This window comes from Marmota flaviventris, chromosome 8 (genome assembly GCF_047511675.1).
Source record: "Marmota flaviventris isolate mMarFla1 chromosome 8, mMarFla1.hap1, whole genome shotgun sequence".
Taxonomy (NCBI): Eukaryota; Metazoa; Chordata; class Mammalia; order Rodentia; family Sciuridae; genus Marmota; species Marmota flaviventris.
The window spans coordinates 38,233,462-38,248,057 of record NC_092505.1 but is presented as its reverse complement, the minus strand read 5'-3'; the positions used below and the strand labels follow the sequence as shown (position 1 = coordinate 38,248,057).

The 14,596-nt window shown below is 33.8% G+C and overlaps 1 protein-coding gene across 1 annotated transcript; it reads right to left on the bottom strand.

Moving 5' to 3' along the window:
• Positions 1 to 1,404: 1,404 nt before the first annotated feature.
• On the bottom strand, positions 1,405 to 14,464 carry C8H3orf38 (chromosome 8 C3orf38 homolog). Its single transcript, XM_027929073.2, has 3 exons — positions 14,247 to 14,464; positions 11,811 to 12,052; positions 1,405 to 9,843 (listed from the first exon to the last, which is right to left on the bottom strand). Exons 1-3 carry the CDS (start codon positions 14,371 to 14,373, stop codon positions 9,178 to 9,180), a joined length of 1,035 nt encoding a protein of 344 aa, XP_027784874.2. The 5' UTR covers positions 14,374 to 14,464; the 3' UTR covers positions 1,405 to 9,177.
• Positions 14,465 to 14,596: the final 132 nt, after the last annotated feature.

Below are 14,596 nucleotides of genomic sequence, written 5' to 3'. Positions count from 1 at the left end.
CTTTTACCCAACAAATATCTTCAGGGCTGCCCAAGTAGCTGGTGCTCCATCATTAAAGTAATGATCTAATCAGTCTAGTCCCAAGGACTTAAGTTTTATGTCTCAGGATAGTCTATAATGGGTTAGGGTTCCAGGGATAAATGGAACAAAAAATTAAGAACTCCTCATATATTTAATACACATGTCAAATAATGACTTCACTTCACATCAGTGGTTTTGTCTGAAAAATGAAATATCTTTTCTAGTACACAACAGGAATTGCTCTTCCATGTTGTCACCAAATTATACTATATCCTTTTGATAGAACTCTTCTAAAATCTTGTTTTATTATATTTGTTTTTAATGTTGAGACAGTTTTTACAAGCTTCTCAGCAAGTGTCTTATGCTTGACTTTAAGGATATTCTGGATGATGTGTCTACAATTTTTGACTCATTTATCTTACATGACAAATTTGAAACCGGAATGTTATTATTTAACACTTGCTCAGGAAATAAATTGTCTTAATAAATTCACTTACCAGAGAAATCAATGTGTTTTCAAAATAATGTGAACACTGATTGATGACATATAAATATTTGACAGACAATATGATCAGCTGATCCATAGTGATTGGGTTGCAGACCAAAGACAATTTCATAATAGTCATCATAATCTTCCTTGTTTGTTTCAGCTATTATGAAACATCAGTCACACAAAATCTGCACAGCACATACTAGTTTTCATACTAGTTTTTTCTACTATCTACATTGTGGTATTGTTATGAATAGTTGTATTCACTGCAATTTTTATCATTTTTCAATAAGTGAATTTAGTGAATCAGAGATGTAACGGTGTCATCTATGAAATGCAAACTTACCAAGCATTCAAATTATAGGAAAGATCATTAATGATGGTGATGATGAACACCCTGCCAACTTCATGTTGGCTGACGTTAAACTGACCAACACAGTGATCTACAACCAACCAACCATGCACCTATATATTTTACTTTTAAATTTTATTTAAAAAAAAAAAAAAAAAATTTTTTTTTTTTCCTGGTACTAGGGATTGAACACAGTGCCTCACACAGGCTAGACAAACATTCTACCACTCAGCTACATCCCCATCTCTTAAAACACTGTTAAACTTAATGGAATTTTCATGAAAATAATCTTCCATTTAAAACTTTAAAAAATATATAACTTATTTACCCAAGATTTGTAAAATATATATGAATTATGTGGGAACCTACTTTTTGTGCTTTTGTCCCCCTCTCTGAAACTGCCAAACTATTAAATGTATACTGCCAAGGACAATTCTTTTAGCAGCACTGATCTAATCAAGAGGGTAGGATTGTACTATCTAAATAAACATAAAAAGATGACAATAGTAGAAAAGCATCAACAAAAGATTACAAAGAAGCATTTCATAATAAAATAAACTCTTTAATAAACAGTAAAAATTAAACAAAATGAGAATTGTATAGGAAACCAGAAGAAACAAACAATATACCAAATGCCTCCTGTTAAAAATACGTGGCACATATATAAAGTACTCAATAAATGTTTACCAACAAGAATGTTAATAGTAAGAATGCTTAAAGCATGAAAGCATTCTTCCCTACCCCTACTCTTTTCTTGGTATTGAGGATTGAACCCAGGGGCATTATAACAATGAGCTCCCCAGCTCTTTTTATCTTCTATTTTAAGACTCAGTCTCACTAAATTGCACAGGTATTGAATTTGTGATCCTTCTTCCTCAGCCTCCCACATAGCTGGGATTATGGGTGGGCACTGCCAAACCCAGCCATTGATGCATTCTTTAAAATCAACTTTCTCTATCCTAAACTCTTGCTCTAGCATAAGCTGCTCATAAAAGGCCTCTTGTATAATTTCTTCTAATTCCTAGGAGCTTAATGATGTCCAGTGATTTAATATTTACTCTACTGACAGTTCCAGCATTAAAATCCTTGGTATGTTTATATTCTGTTGTTTATTCTTGTTTCTGTACTCTGGGTTCTATCATAAATCTGACTATTCCATTTAGTGCACTAAGTGTTGCAAAACCTTCTGTTTTAATAAGCAAATGTTTTATTAAACTTCTTGAAATAACTTTAAATGATTTTATGAGCAGCACCATCCAAGGGCCATGCTTCCTACAGAAAAAGTAGGAAAAATCTGCCACTTGTGTCCAATGTCAATCTTAAATATTCACCAACTTCTATGTTAGTCTCTTAAAAGGAATTAACTATATTGGATCATTTTCTTAATATCTTTATTTTCCTCAAGTTATAGCAAAGGAGTTACATCTGGATAGACCCAGTATAAATTGAAAATATCTGAAGTCAGAAATGCATTTAATATACCTAATCGACTGAAAACAGCTTGACCTAGCCTACTCTAATCATCAGATGATTAGAACACTTACAATAGCCCCCAATAGGGCAAAATCATCTAACACCAGCCTATTTTATAATAAAGTGTTAAATATTGAATGCTGTGTGGAAAGTGAAAAACAGAATGAGTTATTCTATGTAAGCCTGGGAAAAGATCAAAATTCAAAATTTGAAGTATAGTAACAATTGAATGTGTATTGCTTTCACACAATCAAGTTGAAAGCTTAAGTCAAACCATCATAAGTTGGGGACCATCTGTACTGGCAGTCTTTAATTTGGCTTTCTGTCAAATCATTTTGCACTTTTCTTGACTAAAACATGGAAATATTGTCAACACATGCAATAAGGCAGAAAAGTTTTAACAAAACTAGTTTCAAACAGCTTTGAAATTTCTAGTGATGAGAAAATTTTAAAAAATTTAAATGTCATACCTTTTCATTTTCTATATATGATATAGAATATCTTTTATTTCATTTTGTTTCTTCCTTCCTATGGTCAAAATATACATATTACCCACATATATACATAAAATGTATTCATGTATATTTAAGGAACACAAAAGTTTTTTAATGAGCATTACTGATGAGGAAGCCAGATAATAATTAATTTCTTCAACAATAGTCTACATATTCTTTTAAAGTAACATTCAATTTCCGAGGTGGTATACAATCACAAACCATGTCACTTTAAAATCATACCAGACCTCAGAAGTCATTTAATTTAGATGGATCATTTTTACATATGATGAAATCGAGGATGAGTTTAAATTAGACTGGAAACAAAGTACAAGAAAGAACATTAGCTTTGCAGTTTAAAAATATGATGAATTAAAAAAAAAAAAAAGCCAAGATATACGATTCTCACAATAAAACTGTGTGAAGTTCAGTATGCTACTTAACATCAGTTTTTTCATCTTTTACAACAGCATATTAAGACCTTGATAATTCTATTACAGTGTTGGTCATGTTAGAGCTCACATGTCATCATTCAGGAAGATAATTCTGTCTTTATTCATTAAAGAAATATTCACTGAGCACCTAATACATACATATGCTAGGCATTGTCTTTGACAGGGAAAAGTCTAGAATTATACAGGGCTATGAATAGAAAGCAGCACTGTTTTTTTCAGTGTTGGGGATTAAACTCAGGACTTCATGCAAGGTAAACAAGGACTCTATCACTCACTGAACTACATTTCCAGCCATTTATTTCCTTAATCTGTCTTTTAATATCTTTTGAATACCTACTTTCCGTGCAAGTAATGAAAATATAACCATTACAGTCCCTGATCTCGTTTTAAAATCTAACAGAAAATATAATTTTGTAAATTGGCAAATAATATCTAAAGTGTTAACAATAAACTAAACAAGATGCTCTGGTAAACAGTAACTGAGGATTTACTTAAGAAAAAACATTTAAACAAAAAGTCCTTAAAGATGAAAATGAAGCAATCATGTAAAAAGTTTGGGAAACAATATTCTAGGTAGACATTATACTCAGAACTCCTACAGAGAAAACATGCCTGACTTATTGAAGAAATAGTATTTAGATAAACAATATAGGTCAAAGGCATTGTTGTTTTGGAAAGAAGACAACAAACCAGCAAAGGACTATCTTCATACTGAAGATAATGAGTAAAAAGGGTCCATCAAAACCTTATATATAATTTGAAGTCTGGGTATAAATCTAGGCTGTAACATTATCTATGACAGTTTAGAAGTCACTCAGTCTTGTTTTCCAATAAAAGACGGATAATAGTATCCACCGCCTACAGCTGTCTGCAGGATTGAATGAGTTAAGACACTCAATATACATAGACAAGTAACTGACATATAACTGGCATATAAAAAAATCACTTCAAATTTAGCTATTACTCATCCTATGCAAGACACTTGGGAAGAGAAGCTTGAAAATAACAATCACCAGTTCTTAATATCTACAACTTATGAAGACAAAAGTAACCTATATGTAACTATCTGAGAACAACTAAGCATAATACCAATATTTGCACAGTAAACGATGAGAGATGGAAAAGATTAATGTAAATTTATAGGCTAAATGCTTCAATGATAAGGATTTCCTCAGTAGTTATCTTTTCGAAAACACTGAATCAGAAAAGTAACACAGTTGGCAGTGGGTGATCTTTCTTTCACTTCTTAAGTATAATAATTCAAATGTAACTAATTTCATACTTGAGATTTAGAGTATCTACACAGTGCAGATGAAAATTACTAACCAACATTTCACTGAATGACTCATTAAAAATAGTAATGAGGAGATTTAGCAGTACTAAGAACAGACAATTCTAGTCCAACAATTTCATGACTAACACAAATGGTTCTAGAGTAAATATCACATATAATTTAACATTTTTCTGAAAGAATGTTGGGGAGGCTCATGCCAGAAAAAAATAAAGCTAAATGCATTTAGCACATTCTGCTACAGTATGAAAACTTTTTCCTTCCAACTCTTAAGTGATCTGTCAAAATACACTGTATTCTGTATTGACAATCTACATGTATTAGGGCAGGCAGGGTGGCACACTGTAATCTCAGTTACTGGGAAGACTGGGACAGGAGGTTGGCATATTTGAAGCCAGTTTGGGTGATAAATATTGAGACCTGTCTACAAATGAAAAGGGCTGGGGATGTATCTCAGTGGTAGAGGGCTCCTGGACTCAATCCCCAGAATTGGGAAGCGGAGGAAAGGTCTACATGGCTATTTGTAGCCATAGAGCTATTTGTATTTTCAGTTTTCTTCTTTCTGATCAAATAAAAGGAACTATCTGAAGCCTACAAAGAGACTAACGAACCTCTCACCATAAAAACCACCCAAACTCAGAGGTTGAGATTTGAATTCAACATAAATTTGAGCAAATGGCCTATTTAAGTATTATTTTGTCTTACATTGATTTAGTGACTTAGAAATAGCTATTTAATGAATATATATCAAATAAACTTGAAAGACCCCAGATTCAGAAAGCCTTATTTCCTAGCATTGCAACTACACTGTCTGTATCACTGTAGTTAAATGAGGAAGGTGAGAGATATATAGTAAGATCATATATATAAACTATGCATCAGCAATGTTCATATTTTAGAAATCCTTCATGAGAATTACCAATATGCATCGATCCTCAGCACCACATACAAACATCATCTTAGGATAGTTTTGATAAAGATCTTGAAAGTATTACATTTTTCACACTTTATCACTTTCTCCAAGGCATGTTCAATATTTGACACTAAATTATCTTGTCAAAATAAAATAAATCTGAATATTTTTATGCTCCACTCAACAGCATTTTGACAGGTTTTATCTTCATAACTAACATCTTTGGAAAAGCAAAAATCATGTGAGACTACTGTAAACTAACAGATTTCCTAAAGATTATCCTTTTATCCTGAATACAGTCCTCTAGCTTATGGACTTAAGACAATGCCAAAAATTTTTACTTCTGAACATGTTAAAGCAGTAATCTGAAGAAACATAACAGTGAAAATTTTTTTAACATGGAGAATAATGTCTATACTCAATGTACTTTAGAAAAGCCCATAAACTTACTGAAATATTCAAAAAATTTAATACTATGTGCTAACATATTTCTTCTGGGAAGAAACAATATATCTTTCATTTTATTTTTCATAGGACTTATTACCACCCCCTACAACCAACTTAAGAACCAAGGGCACAGTTGAGTGGTAGAGTGTGTGTTAAGCATGTACAAGGTCCTCAATTCAATCCTCAGCACCAAAGAACAGTGAAGAAAGTCATCTAAATATGTGAAAACAGAGATCCTGTTCAATCTTTTTTTTTTTTTAAAGAGAGAGAGAGAGAATTTTTTTTAATTTTTTTTTTTTTTTTTTTTTCAGTTTTCAGCAGACAGGACATCTTTGTTTGTATGTGTTGCTGTGGATCGAACCCCAGGCCGCATGCATGCCAGGCGAGCGTGCTACCGCTTGAGCCACATCCCCAGCCCCCCTGTTCAATCTTATCACCTATTAAACTAAAAAAAAAATTTGTGAAAAATGGTTTCTTAAAAAAAAAATTTAAAATTTTTTTTCTTTATACCAGTTCTTTACATTCTTTTCTGGTGCTTTTATAACTTCTCAATGGGACTAGGTAATTAGCTTTCTTTCAGAAAAAAAATGTCACCATTTGATAACAGTGGAGTATTTTCCTGACCTGCCAGTGTTTGCCATTTGCAAGTAGATGGCTTTTTCCTATAGTTTGGTATTTTAGCAAGACATATGAAATATGTATTTGGCATTTTAGGTGCTTGTATGACATCCTAATATAACCACTGCTTACAATTTAGTTTTAAAAGATTTTAAAACATTATCTAGTAAATTATTTTTAATTCTAACAAAAAAAGGTATTTAGCCATATATGCCCTGTTATTAGGCTATGGCAAACCAGCTTGAAGAAAATAAAAGTTCAAATAATCCCCAACTTTGACTCACCAATTATCAGGCATTATGTGTAGTGTTGCATTCTATACTATCTGACTGCAGACTTTCCAAATGCTATTTGGATATAACAAACCAACACAGACTTAAAACTAGTACCTCTGCCATCCCCAAACATAAACAGACTAATGTGGTGGCAGTAAAAGAAGATTTCAAAGGACACTTTTAGCCATTATTGAGGACTAAATCAAGCTCCATATTTCATGAACAGATTTTAATTCCTCCCAACATTTTCTTCCCAGTACTGCTTCTTCATATATTTCCCTTGTACCTTCTGTAGCATTAGTGCTCTTAAACATATCCCAATCACCTTGAGCTTTCAAGGTCAGTAGTTCTCCTCTCAAATCTGTTAGTTAGGGGCCCAGAAGTTTCTGTGTATCCACATATAAAATTCAAACAGATTATATGACCAAAAAAACAACACTGACAAGAACAAAACGTAAATTATTTTTTCCCCTAGTATGTAGGCTTTTTTTGGCTCACACATTTAACTATTCCCTTCAACATGAGGCTCTACTATGTTCTCAGATGTGGGGATTCACCTCCTGGAAAAAAAAACAAAAAAAATCCCAATCCACTTAAATCTAGATTTCAATTTTTAAGGCTGATTAAAAATGTGAAGAAACTGCAGCGTTCCTTGGACTTTCTACAAATTCAAATATGCAATCCTGAAGACAGCTAAAGGAAATCTCTGCCCACCTGAGCATCTATAGTAATATTTCTGCACTACCTGACATCAATAGCAAAAGAGATGAAGTGTTTTGAATTTTATCATTTATTTAGAATATTTATATTTTATAATGGTACTTCAAACCTAAGAAATAAGATAAAACTCATTTTTAAACCCAAGCAGTTATAGGATAGGTAAAGATGGACTTATGACCTGATTGTCTAGCTTATAAAAGTATGAGATAATTACTTTTCAGATGGCTGTTTTCATTATTACTAATTATATTATACCAGTAGTGTAACTAGCAGCAAATTTGTTTTATTTCAGCTCAATGTCTAAAATTTTATCTAAGAGCAAGACAAATGTAAAGTAAATCTAAACAATACACTATTCTTACACAGACAAAAGGGATTTTCCTCCTTTATTCTTATTTTTATGACATATCAATTTGTATTCCTCTAAGAAGCATATCATTAAAAAAAAAGTGTTTTCCTCCTGCTTCCAATATTCATCTGTCTCCCCTAGATAATCATGTGCAGAGTTAAATGTAAAAACTTAACACATATAAAACATCATTATATTATCCCATTAAATTTTTTCCTAAATGGTACTTTTATAAATCACAATTCCTAACTAAACCCAGTATCAGCAAATAGTTGTTGGGTGATGAGAAACTTAAACTTTAAAGCAACTATATAGTTGCTTTAAATCTGGCAACTCAAACTTATAAGTCAAATCTTGTAACACAAATTAGAGGTGAAAAACTAAGTTTAAATTATAGTGGGGATATATTATGCATTTGCATATATGCATGCCCATGTTCTAAGTTTTTGTTTTTTTTGGGGGGGGGTCACCTCTATCAAGATCAATCAGGAGGAAACAGTAATTCATTTTTTTAAGTTGGAACTAAGCACACCTTAAAAATTTCAACAGTTACTTTCTTTTATATGGTGCTACAATAAATGCTCTATAAAACTGTTGGCTGAAGCCTTGGTAAGAATAAAGTCTGTTTTGAGGATAGCATTTATCATTCCCCCCAAAAGTTCAGAAAACAGTGCATATTAAAAGAAACTTTTAGCTTGGATCAGAGCAGCCAACTTTGAGAAATGGTTCTATACTTATATTTTTCTCCCTCTGCTAAATTTTTGGTCTTTTGAATGTTATTTGAGTTTTCTAAAATGACAATACTGAGTTGACATTAACCATCTCTAAAATATCTAAGATTTTTTAAAACAATACTGTACTGAGATGCATTTGGAAAATATTCAATATCCAGACCTTGATCAAAGTAAATGAAAAACTTAAAGAGGATAGCGTAGAACACTACTAATCCTTTGCTGTATGGAAAATACAGATACCAATAATACTAAGTGAAAATTAAGATCTTATTACCTGGATTCTAAGGCACACAGTTATATACAACATCTAAAGTGGGATTTATTTGATAAACTGCAGCAAGCTCTCCAGAACATTTGATGAAACTCAGGTAGAAATAGGCCAAGTATTCACATAATGTGTCAGTCTGTAGTCCAGAAAGCATTTGAACTAAAATATGTCAATCCTTACATCTGAAATCACTTAGAAATTACTGATGCAGTATTTGAAAAGTTTCCACGTGGAAGACTTTTTAAGCTGATATAACAGTGCTCAATGCTCTAGAGGGTTAGGTAAACTCAATTCTCTTTTTTTCTAACAATGTCTCATTTCCACTACATAAAGCTTGGTCTCCAGTCCCACTATCCACAGTCTGCCTTACAGTAAGTTTTAGTTCGTTGTCACCACACAAAGTGATTACATTATAAAAGGCCTCTAGGTCACTCTGTTCAAATTTAACAGCTGGTTTCAATGTTGTTCCAGGAGCAAGGGAACTTTCTCCAACAATTCTCAGATTGATAAATTTGATTTTCCAAGTATTTTCCACAAAAGGGCAGCGGATAAGTCCAAAAATTTGTTCAAAAATGCCCATACAAGTGTTCCCTCGGTGAACAGTGCCCGCAACACCAACCATAACTAACCCATGTGCAGAAGAAGCACATTTTAGTCCACGGGAATCTAGGTTGGGGCTGAGAAAAAGAAATTCTTCTTTTACTAGTGACAATAAACGAAGGCTTACAATTTCTGCTCCATAGTAGTCTATCACATTTTGTTCTGAAGTATTGTAATAAAACCTAAGCTTGACATCATGCCAGAAGTGTTGTGGTCCCCATTCACCTTGAGGTGGGCCCAGAAAAGGATTCTGAGAATTAAGAAGTTCAAAGAACCAACGGCAGAATTCTTCTCCTAGGCGACGAAAATCAACTTTTTCAGCATTTTTTCCTTCTTTTGCCTGCTGATTGAAAAAAAATAAAAATAAAAATAAGATTTACCTCTTATAACAACTTTTCTATTTAGTTAATGTATTGATTACAAGAAAGGAAAATGAACTACATGTGAACTGCATAAAAAGTAATTTTCCAAAAAGGAGAAAAAAATTTTCAGAAATTTCCAGCTTAACCAGCTGAAAACTCAGTAAGTAAAGTTTAATGAAGGCTAGCTGGCCTCACTGGCATGCCCTTGTGGTTTCAGCCACTGGGGAGCTTGAGGTAAGAGGATCTCCTGAGCCCAAGAGTTGTTTGAGCCCAGTCTGGGCAACATCCTGTAGCCTGTTCTTTTTTTTTTTCCCCCTCCCATGGAAAGATATATTTAAAAAAAAAAAAGATATGACAGCGGAATGCATTACAATTCTTATTACACATATAGAGCACATTTTTTTTTCATATCTCTGGTTGTATACATAGTATATTAATGATGGTAGAATAAGTATACACACGTATGAATGATAAGGGAACACCATGTTCAATGCCCATGAATTTGAAGTTTTAGATGAAATGGACAAATCCCTTGAAAAATGTCATAAACTAACAGGGCCCTTCAACATCAGCATGAACAGTCAATAATAATGACTTATACAAGCTTTTTTTTTTTTTTTTCCCAGTTTCGGCAGTGCTTTCACAGGTGTAGATTTGTCAAAGCCTTCAAGCTGTATGTTTCAAATAGATGCACTTTGTCATGTATAAATCACATTCAATAAAGGTGATAATAAGCATTTTTATGTCTTTAAACAGATACTCTAAGCTGATTGAAATAAGTCATTGTTTTTCTATGACTGGAGCTAATTTTATATTATTATTTATTTACAAAGGAAATATTACTCCAAAATTATACTTGATATACCTGCTAGTCTTGATCTCGTTCTCCTATGTATTCCACACATCAAATTACCTCACTGAGATGGTAAAAAAGCCTATGCTTACTGAACGTCTGCTATCTAATATGCTAGATACAAAGCCTGGCACTTAAGTATTATTCCTCCCATCTTCACAATATGCCTTAACACAGATATTACTATAATTTTTTTTGTGTGTGCATGCTGGGAATTAAACACAGGTCCTTATACTTGCTAATTTTACACTATAAACACACCCAGAACTAACCCCATCCAGCCCTGTTATAACCATTTTATAGATGAAGAAAACAAGGCTCAGAAGGATCAAGTTATTTGCCTAAGCTCATGACCTATTACATGCCAGACCTTAATATTAAGTTACATGTGCATGATTTCAAAATCCATTCTCTTTTTAGTATGTTAAGTAAAAAAGTCTTTAGAAGATTCCTAATGTGAAAGCAAAGGAATCACCTACAATTCACTCAATAAGTATTTAAATACTCTCTATAAAATGCTCAGTGGATACACAAGAAATAGGAATAGCCAATGTCAGCTGAAGAAAATCACCACAGGACTTTTTCTAGTCAAAAACTCTAAATTTCTTTCATTTTGCATTGATATCAAACTCTTAAAAATGAAAAAGAATTTGCCAAGCCCAGTGATATATACCTGTAATCTAAGCAATATGGGAGGCTGAGGCAGGAGGATCACAAATTCAAAGCCAGCCTAGTAACTTAGTGAAGGCCTAAGAAACTCAGTGAGACCCTGCTTCAAAATAAAAAATAAAAAGGGCTGGAAATGTAGCTCAGTGGTAAAGAAACCCTGGTTTCAATTCCCAGTAACAAAAAAAAAAAAAAAGGATTTATAATGGGTTTCTTTAAAAAAAGAAAAATATTAAAGAACTAGAGTCAAAATTCAAATTAAATGAAACTTAGTTTATACTCTGAAAGTCTATTAGTCCTCATTGATAATAAATGAAGAAAACATTTTTTTTTCTCTAATAAGTCAATAGACTATTATACAAGGGATTATCTACATAGTTTCAAAAGAAAAAAAAAAGGTTCAGAATGTAACCACAATATCTGATTTACCTGCTGAAAAAGTCCGAGGTCCTCTGTCTTTGTAACTGGCTCCTGTGTTTCCTTCAGTTTCAGTTGCAATTGCTTTTCCCAGTAATCTTTTGTATGCTGAATTAGATTGTGTTTTTCAGTAGTTGGAGGTATAACCACCCCCTGTGTTGCCAAGTACTTAAATATGACTTCTCGGTGGACTTTTTTACGTTTAAGAAGCTCTTCTACACTTTGACTATACACTAATATTGCGCGAATAGCATCTAGAAGAAAATTGCAATGATTAACAGAAAATCATGAAGTACTTGTAAATGTGACTAATGTCAGCAGAAATTCTATCAAAAAAACATTTAAGCTCTTGTCATGTTATTTGCTTTTGCATGAGATAGCTATTGTTTTTAAAATATAGGAAGTGGATTGTCATTTTTGTTTTTTTAAATTAATTTATGCTTTAAACTTCCCTTACCCCTCAAAAAATATCATTGCTTACTATTGTTTCCCATACGTAAAATACTCAGATTATTTTAAAAATTCGTCTTTTAAGAAAAAATTGAGCCAGAAAAATTTTTTCAATAAAGCCAAGAGATATAAATTAATATCAACCTCGAAAAATCAGTAAAATTACAGTATTTTAGGTGTCAAATAATTTTAGTTCAATCTCCTTATTCCACAAACAAAACTGAAGACAGGAGGTATCAATAACCATATTTCTAAGATATGGCAGATTCAGGACTTCTTTTTTAATTTAAAAAAAACTGCATATAAAACAAACCAAAGAATATTTGTGATGTGTGAGGTATACAGAAAGGCAATATACCAAACTCCCAAATACATACCTTATAAAGCTCTTGAGACAGGATATTACAAGTATTTTTAAGGCCCTACCTCACCCCTCCCTGATGCTACTACTCTCTCTTCTCACCCATCTCAAAGTAGCTACTATCTTAGATATTTTCATTTCCTGCTGTTTTCTATATAATTGTATAGAATATGTATTCCTAAACAATATATTTACAATATTTTTAAATGTTATAAATTCAATCCATTAATAGATGTAGTTTTCTATAATCATCTTTTCACTTAATGCTTTTTAAAATTAATCTGTGGACACATGTAGCTCTACTTAATTCATTTTCACTGCTTTATTATAGCTAATTATGATTATACTACAAGGTTTCTATTCTTGTTTAGAGACTTTACTGTGCCTGTCCTATACAAACACTGCAACTTTGAACATTCTCATACATATCTCCCACTACAGAGAGGGATTAAGTAATCTCTGGGAGCTTGCTAGAAATGCAGAATTTAGAGCGTACTCCAAAATTACTGAATCAAAAACCTACATTTTAATAAAATCCCAGAGGAATGGTACATTTAAAAATTTGAGAAGCCCAGGTTTAGAGGATGTCTCTCATCTTTCATTTTAAGAGATAATGTCAAACTCGTTTTCCAAAGTCATATTCTAATTTACATTCCTCCATTACTTGTCAAAGAGTTGCTGCACCTGGCACCAACACTTGTGATTTGTATTGTTAATGTTTTGTCAACCTGGTACACAGAAAAGACACACTGTGTTTTCGACTTTTATTATTTTGTTTTTTTACAGAAGTTGAATGTTTTTCTTTCCTGGAATGTCTTCAAATCATGCAAACAATTTTGAACAGGGACATTTTTATTTTTTTACTTATTTGCTTTAGATCCACTACCAATTATATCTAGAATTTTAATCTATTACAATTTTAAAATTAAAACTCACCATGATTGTTAAGAAGGCGATTAACAGGCAAATATAAACGATGAAGAAGTATGTTAGTCTAAAACTATTTTCAGTCTAAATTCTTAGGTGTATTCCTTTAACGTTAAACCTCGAAATATCTACCAAAATGTGTACTACCTAGCTCTGAAAGTAATTCTTAGTATACAAAATATTCTCGAGAAAATTTTGGCTCCTGATAGACAGGCATTCAAACCATTTTCCTTTTCATTACAGTGACTTGTTTTACGTAAAAGAAGAATCCAAAGCGTTTATAATACCGGACCCACTCCCGGAAAGCTTGAAGGAAAAAAAGCCTGAGAAATGGCAGCTGCCTCCTCAGGAAATCGAAACTGAGAATAGAAAACAGTCTGGCTCCCCGGAAACGTGAAAAATGATTACTGCCATGCTCCGAATCCTCGAACCAACAAGCATTTGCTCACAACATCAAGGATGAAAACCTGCAAGCTGTACCATTGCCAGCGCCACCACATACCTCCAGGACCAGGCGGCCGGGGTCTGTGTGTGGTTCCAGAGCCGCTGAGGAGCGGCCGTGACCCGGATCCGCAGAATTCCGCCCAAGCATGACTAGAGGACCAATACCAGGCGGGCTAGGCTTCCAATCTCTTCCACTCCCACGCTCCCGCAAGCTTGGAGTCTGGGTGAGGTCTGGGCCTCCCTCGGGGAGAAGGGTCTGTCCTTACCTTGGCGGTCCTCAGGGTACACTAGGCGGTTGGTGACGGTGTCGCATAGGGCCATGATCTCGTCGTTGTCCAGTAAGCCGAGCAGGTGACGACAGCCCTCCATCTCTAAACGGCTAAGACCCGACATCTCGACCCCCGGGAAGGGGGGAGAGGACGACGCCAATACTGTTGTCTCTACCGCCCACCGGGCCCGCGCCTTAGCAACAGAAACCGGAAGTGCCTTGCCCGTCGTTCGCCGCCGAAGGGTCTCAGGTATTCCAGGCCCCTGGGCGGAAGTGATCGCTAAAGAGGTCAATTAGGAAACGCTGTGCTCCCGACTTGTTGTTCCGGGCTGTCTGGGAGTAAAGTTC